Source organism: Monocercomonoides exilis, assembly GCF_001643675.1.
Source record: "Monocercomonoides exilis strain PA203 chromosome Unknown scaffold8-1962414, whole genome shotgun sequence".
NCBI lineage: Eukaryota > Preaxostyla > Oxymonadida > Polymastigidae > Monocercomonoides > Monocercomonoides exilis.
Window position 1 is genome coordinate 496,092 of NW_027150553.1, and position 7,300 is coordinate 503,391.

Below are 7,300 nucleotides of genomic sequence, written 5' to 3' on the forward strand. Positions count from 1 at the left end.
TAGGTTTCATATTGATTGCGAAAAGAGGATAAATTTTGCATTCTTCAATTTCGTTTTGAATTGGCTAAGAAGACGAAAAATGGGAAATTCGATCAAAATTGCTGGGTTTTTTGAAGGCAAACTGCAAAAGATGGCTCGATGGATATTTTGAGGGATGAAGAAGAGAATTATATAATGGGTTCGGAGAAATTGTCTTCGGAGAAACAGAATTTGTTGGAAATGAAGAAAATGAAGAATTTGAAGGGTCTTCGAAGAGATTGATGGAAAAGTTGTTGAAGAAGAAGGAGAAAGAAGGAGAAATGAAGGTGAAGGTGAAGGAGAAGAAGAGGAAGAAGAGGAAGAGGAAGAAGAAGAAAGCGATGACGATGAGGTTGCAATACATTCAGAGAGATATAAAGAAGATACACAGAAGAAGAAGAAGGCTTTTCTGTTGGAAAGTCATGTTGAATACAGAAATAAAAGGAACAATTGATGAGACATTGTTCATCCATTCGGCTGTTCCATTTAATTCAACTGAACATGAAATGCTCAATCAAACAAGACAAATCGAATAATTCGATTTTTCTTTCATCAGAGCAGACAATATCATCAGAACATGAATCATTGAATTCGTCACTTCCTTCATTCAGATTGAATGCGATCCAAAAAAAGAAAAATGAATTCCTTCCATTGAAGACTGTTCATTGTTTATATGCATATTAAGAAATGGCGATTTGTGCCCTATCTTTGTGTTTCTCAAGGCCAAGTTGCTCTTGCTGTTTCATTTTTTCAGTCTCGTTCTGTCTGAAAGAAAACCGCTTTTTCTGTTGTATTTGTGAAATAATTCGCAGTTAAAAAAAGGTCATTTTCTGCTTCTTCTTTTGTTGTGTCTTTGTCTGATTTTCAAAATGATAAAGCTTTGTTGTTGGAGTTGGCTTCTCAAATTAAACTTTTTTTGCTTATTTCCAAATTCCAAAATGTCATTTTGGGCTTGGCGAATTTTTGTTCGGTTCTTTCTTCAAATTAGTTTGTTCTGCATTTGCATCCTTTTGACACAATTGCCCTTTTCTTTTGTCCTTCTTATCTTTTTTGACTGTTAAATTCTTTCATCTTCAACAGTTCAACGAGTCATTTTTATAAGAAAGTTAAAAAGAAGGCAAGTTGAAAACAGATCACAGAACAAAGGCATGCAAACATTTGTTCTCCTTGTCAGTCAGAATTGATGAATCCAAATGAGAATAACATTTTTTCCTCAAGAATCGTTTTATTTGCCCGTTTCTATTTTCTCACAAAAAGAATTTCATTTGCTTCTTTGAAGCGATTGCAATTCCAATCTCAGAATGCATTTGCTTCAAAATGAAAAAAGACAAAGGAAAATATCATCATAATGAATTTCTGTTGGTTTGATCAAAAAGAAACAAAAAGTTTTCTATTTTTTGCTCGTTCAGCCAAACTCTGCTGTCTCGTTGAACTTTTATTACAAAAACTGTTTTTTATAGAACAAAGCGATTTGTGTTGAAGTTGCATTTGCTTCTTGAAAGAAAATAAATGACGTTTGAATTTTTCGTTTATTTTGTTGAGAAAAGAATGAATATGAACATGTTATTCACTGGACATGATAAGCAGAAAGGATTTTCGAGCTATTGATAAGTCTATCGATGAGTTCAAAAAGAAGTCATCAAATGAGCATTTTTCAGGTTTGTTCATTGTTCTGTGATTTGAAGCCCAATTCTATTTGTTATTTTATCATTTTCGAAGAATTTCTTTGTGAGCTGGGACGTTGCGATGGGAATGCACAAAGACAGAAAATCCTTGAAATGAATGAAATAATTGATGAAATGGAGGAAGAAGAATTTGAATCTGTCTTCACAAAAGAAATGTTCGATGAAATGGACGAAATGATTAAAGAAGAGAAACTTTCGACGAGAAATGTGATTTTTCTGTTGAAGCAAATCGGGCATTGCTATGAGCTGAAAAATATGTATAATGATGGCTTTGAAAAATCTTTGTTGTGCCAAAGATTTGAGAAAATGATTATAAATGAAAATGAAAAGATAAAAGATAAGGATGAAAAGCTGCTGGCTGATCTTTGTAAAAGTTATGCTTGTATAAGTACCTTCTTCTCAAAGGAATTGATTTCAATCTGTGTACCGTGCCTTCTGAAAGCTGAATCGAGCAAGAAGAGAAACAAGGAAACCCAAAAGGAAATAGAAATGGAATTGTTTGCTATATGTCACATTGGGAAATGTTTTGTATGATTTTTCTTTTCTCTCTTTGTTGAATTGATTTTGCTTTTTTTTATCTATTTTTTTTGATAAGATATTGGATTATGAACTGTATCGTTATAAGATCAAAGAGATTATCCTTTATCATCAAAAACACAACAATCTGACTCGACTTGCCTGTCAGTCGGCTTGGAAGTTTTTGATGAACGGATTACCATACTACGATTGCTTTGAAGGAGTAATTGTGAATGAACTGCATTTTGCAAGAGAAGCAGCAAGAAAATTAGAAGAGCTGATGAAAAGTGTGAATAGGAAGAGAAAAGAAGAAGAAAGAGGAAGAGAAACGAAAGAAGAGCTTGTTTTATTGAGATGGCTTAAAACCTTGGAACGTTATTTTCTCTCTTGCACAATGTGGAATGAAGAATTTGTCGGACTTTTAAACAGTATTGTTCGGGTATTTCTGGCAGCTAAGGATAATTACAGAGAAGTGAACTTTCAATGCATTCATTTATTGAAAGAAATAGCAGATAATAAAGCGATAGAAATTGACGTCTTATTGAAAGGAGGAGCTGTTAATGCAGTTTTGGAGAAGATGCAGCTACAAACATTGAATAAATATGAAACATATCAATTCTTGTTATTTTTTATTGAGCTTTCAATTCGATTGAAAATAAAGAAGGATGAAGTGAAAGAGGAGGAAAGGAAAGAGATGAAAATGAAAATGTTTGAAAAGATGGAAGAAGAAGGATACGAAGATATCGTAACAAGCTTTTATGGAATATCTCAATATATTAACATTTATTTTCATCCTCAAATATCGTTGGATATTTCAGACTATTTTGTGAATGTTTAAGGACAAAGAATGTGTTGAATTTTGAAACTCAAAAGTTGTTCTATTTTCTTTTCTCATCATTTCACAAAATGGAAAACATTCCTTTGAAGAGCTCTTCATGGATTTTTCAACAGAGAATTCTGCAAAATGGAATGATTCTGCCGTTGATAATTTTCTAAAAGGTTCAAATATTAACAGCATCTGAATTAAACAAGTGTGTTCCAATTTAAAAAAAAAAAGTTTACTGAAAGTGCATTAATTTATTTGATTGGTTTGTGTTGTTCAAATTCGAAAAACTATATCTTTATTTCTTTATTTCTGAATTTCAATTATTTTTTCTTGAAATGTAAATTCAACAATTATCCTGAACAGTTTTTTGACGCTTTTTTATGAAGAACAATAATTGGAATTTGATTGAGAAGAACCATATTGTCTTTGTAATTTCAATTATTTGTCAAAAATATCGATTTTTTTTTTTTTCACACAAATGCGGACTTGAAGAGAAGCACCTATGAAATCGTTGATAGAGATGTGTGTGATTATGTTCGAAATCACAACTGTTTCAAGGTGAAGATCACTTTATCGTTTTTTATCATTGGTTTGTAAATTTTCTTGTAAATGTTTCATGCTTTTTTTTGTTGTTTCAAAAGATAACATTTGATCGAAAGAAAGACAAATACATTGTGAATTGGAGTATTCACTTTTCAGTGATCATTCACAAACATCGGAAACAAATTTTAAAATTGAATATTTTTAAAAAAAATAAAAGAATATCAAAAATAATTCCCATCAAGCAATTATTTGATTTATTGCCAAAATAGTTTCACATTCAAAATTGCTTCGACATTGGAAGTTTGCATTTCTTTTAGCTTCAATAGCTTTTTTTTCCACGTTTATCAATTGTAAAACATTATGTGTGTTGTTCTTTTTGAAAAGTCGCACATATTTAATTTTCTGTCTCATCAAACAGATTATTTTTTTCATTTCAGAAGTTATTTCGCATCAATTCCATTCTTTTTTATTGCAAAAATGAAACAAATCAGACTTAATTTTAATTGTGATAATTGGTCTCTTTGTTGACTAAAAAGTGAAATATTTTTATGAAGTGCTTTTTACCGATAAAAAAGGATTGCGTCTAACAAATATAATGTAGTCTCATATCAAAAGAAAAGGGGTATTCTTCTTGAAAAGTTGCAAATATAAAAGATCTTGATTAAAAAATTGAACTATGTTTGATAATCTTTAAAGATAAAATCGTCAAACTTCAACAATTAGCAAATTTGATCAAAGAAACCAATGTGATTTGAGAATATTTTCATAGTGGAGAAATTCGATGGATTTGAACCTTAAACTTATCAAAAAAGGTTTTGTTTAATTTTTTACAAATATAATAAATTTGTTGCTTATCAAAAAGAATCACCCAAATGTGAAATTTTCAAACGTTTGGACAAAAGAAATTGAATAATATAAAACATGATGAGAGATGTCTATTTTGCAAAGAATCATAAAGGAACATGGAAAAAATTCGGATATCAAAAAACAATGGTGAATATAAGATATTTGTTGAATAATCTTTTGATTCAAGGATGTGGATAACAATGCATGGCTAGTTTTTTTTTAAAGAACTTCCTGTTGTTTATTTTTCTAATGATGTAAAATTTATATATTTTCATCAAAATTCTGATTCCATTCACTTGACTTCACATTGATGGAAATTGTATTATTGTTCAGGTTTTGTATCCATTTCTGAAAAGACACGCAAGTGTGAACAGAAATTTGTTGAAAATATGAAATTCTTTCTTCTATTGAAAATTAAAACAAAAGGAAGTTTTCAAAAAAGATTAGCCAAATAAGGATATGGTAAAGATGGACAAGAGAAAGAATGAGAAGAAAGCTGAGAAAAAAATAGAAAGCAGAATTTTGGAGGAGATGTGCAAAGAACAGGAAGAATGATGATTATAAAGTGTTTAATCCAATAATGGAATGTTGTTTTTGTTTAAGGTTTTTGGAGCAGCTGAGTGTTGCAAAAGGAGTTGACGAGTGAGATGAATGATTCGATGACCAGTTTGATGGTGGAGAGTTATATTGGAGAAAGTGCTGTGAATTTGAGTTCAATAATCATATTTGTGAAAAAAAAGCTTTGAAGCTGAGGTGCATCTGACTGCATTGAGGTGAAATGCATTCTATAAAGAATATTTTATTTTTTTAAATTGCTTTTGTTTAATTTTCTAAGTGAATAAATATTTCATTTGCTGAACAAATTATTTTTCCCACTTTCAAAACTTCACTCAAATGGAAAACCGAACTTGATAAAGCTATTATCAACACTGCAGCGAAATTTCTTGAACGAAAACAGAATTTTTTCTAACAAAATATAAATTTTTTGTTTTCAAAAAAAAAAAAATAAAATCAAATATGCATTAAAAATGTATCATACAGTCCATTATCAATTCTGATATTTATTTGGCTGGTGCAGATAACTCTATTTGAATTCAAATTCCATTCACCATTCGAAAAAGTTTCTTTATTAGGAACAAATTCGTTGATCATATCCATTAAAATTTTTGAATATGAAAAGAAAAAGTGATACAACTTTATGCATAGCAGCTGTGAGGGCGTGTGGATTTGATTGAGGTTTTAGATACATTTATAAATACTGTTGGAGAGGGATTGAAACAGTTGTGGGTGAAACAGGATTCTGGAGGAGAAAAAATGATCGAAGCTTGAAATGAATGAGAAGATTTTTCAACAAGAATTTTCTGAGGATGAAGGATGTGTAATGAATGAATGTGGACGTGAAAGGAGGTTTTCCTTTATTGAATTCATCAGGAGTGAGGGGCGGGGTTCTTGTTTATTACTGGAGAAATGGAATTTGATGCAGTGAGATGGGACGAGATGGAGGAAAGGAAGGAGGAAGATGGGTGGAGCGAATAGACAATGTTTTTATTGGAGGAAATGATAAAAGTTTGATGAAAAATGGAGATATATATGGGAGGATTTGGTTTTTATAAAATACACTGAGAGAGGAGGCACATGTGGAAGGTTAAGGGGGTTATTGTGAGAACATGTGCGGTTAGGGATGAAACTTCGGTGGAAAATTGTGTGGAAGAGAGGAAGAAGAAAGTAAGGTGAGCTTTTGAGTTTTCACATATTATTTGGAGGACTGTTAGGTTGCGCCTGGCGTTTGCAGCGCAAGGGATGGAGGCGGAGGCGGAGGAAGATGGGAAGAAGAAACATTAACGCTGACACTTTGCATTGATGAAGTGGAGGCAGATGTGCTGCGTGGATGGAGCGAGATGAGGAGCTGACCACAAGATGGCTTCGATCACTCGATACAGAAAAATGATGGGAGCATTTATTTTTTATTGGGAGAAGAGCGAAGGGAATGGGGAGAATGAGAGTGAAGGAGAAAAGAATATTATCATTGCTTGCGGAGGAGATAATGGATGTGCGGCAGATGTGCGTTTTTGCAATGAGGGAAAATGAAGAGAGAGAGAAAAAAAAGGTGATGCAGCAACAAGGGATGGGAAGGGGTTCTTCTGATGGAACGAACACATTTTGATATTTCGATCAAACAGAGCTTGTGGAAGTTATTCCACATGAAACAAAACCGAAGATTTGGGTTTTGGGTATTATTTTTAGGAGCAGAGGTAGAAATGAAGAGGAGACGAGACAGATGGAATTTGCAGGCAGAAAGGGACGACATTTTGCGAAGAAGAAGAAGAAGAAAGAAGAAAGTCTGTGAAGATTATTCGCATCAAAGCCATAGGTTTGCATTTTTATTCAATGATTTTTGTCATCTTTTGTTATTTTTCATGAAATTAGGTTTTTTTTTTGCAAGAATGATGAATGGCAATGAATGAACAAGGAATGTGGAAAGAGAACATATTGGAAGCATTTGAAGAGACAAGGACATGACAAATGAAGGGGAGCATGGAGGAATGGGCTGGGTGGAATAAGAAGGAAAGGAGAAGAAGACATTCTTTTTTGAAGGTTTTTGAAGGTTTTGGAAGGCACATAAGGCGAATCTTGTCAAAAGCTGAAGGAAAGAGAGAGAGAGAGAGAGAGAGAGAGAGAGAGAGAGGGAGGGAGAAAGAGAAAGAGGGAAAAGAGGAGCTTGTTTGTGATATCTTTCTTCTTCTTCTTCTTCTTCTTCTTCTTCTGCAGCAGAGACGACACAAATTGAACAGACAACTGTCTCTTTTGAAAAGACACTGGGAATGTTTTGTTATCAAGTTCATGTGCTTCGAATTCTGTCAGCATT

The 7,300-nt window shown here is 32.6% G+C and overlaps 1 protein-coding gene across 1 annotated transcript; it reads left to right on the forward strand.

Annotated features, from left to right (window-relative positions):
* Nucleotides 1-2,035: 2,035 nt before the first annotated feature.
* MONOS_18573 (uncharacterized protein) lies at nucleotides 2,036-3,237 on the forward strand. The gene is made up of 2 exons (XM_067871604.1): nucleotides 2,036-2,231; nucleotides 2,299-3,237. The coding sequence occupies exons 1-2, from the start codon at nucleotides 2,193-2,195 to the stop codon at nucleotides 3,055-3,057; spliced, it is 798 nt and encodes a 265-aa protein (XP_067732874.1). The 5' UTR covers nucleotides 2,036-2,192; the 3' UTR covers nucleotides 3,058-3,237.
* Nucleotides 3,238-7,300: the final 4,063 nt, after the last annotated feature.

Coding starts and splice junctions, on each gene's coding strand:
- MONOS_18573 (XM_067871604.1), top strand. CDS start 2,193: ATGGAATTGTTTGCTATATGTCACATTGGGAAATGTTTT. Junction 2,232..2,298: donor GTCACATTGGGAAATGTTTT/GTATGATTTTTC, acceptor TTTTTTGATAAG/ATATTGGATTATGAACTGTA.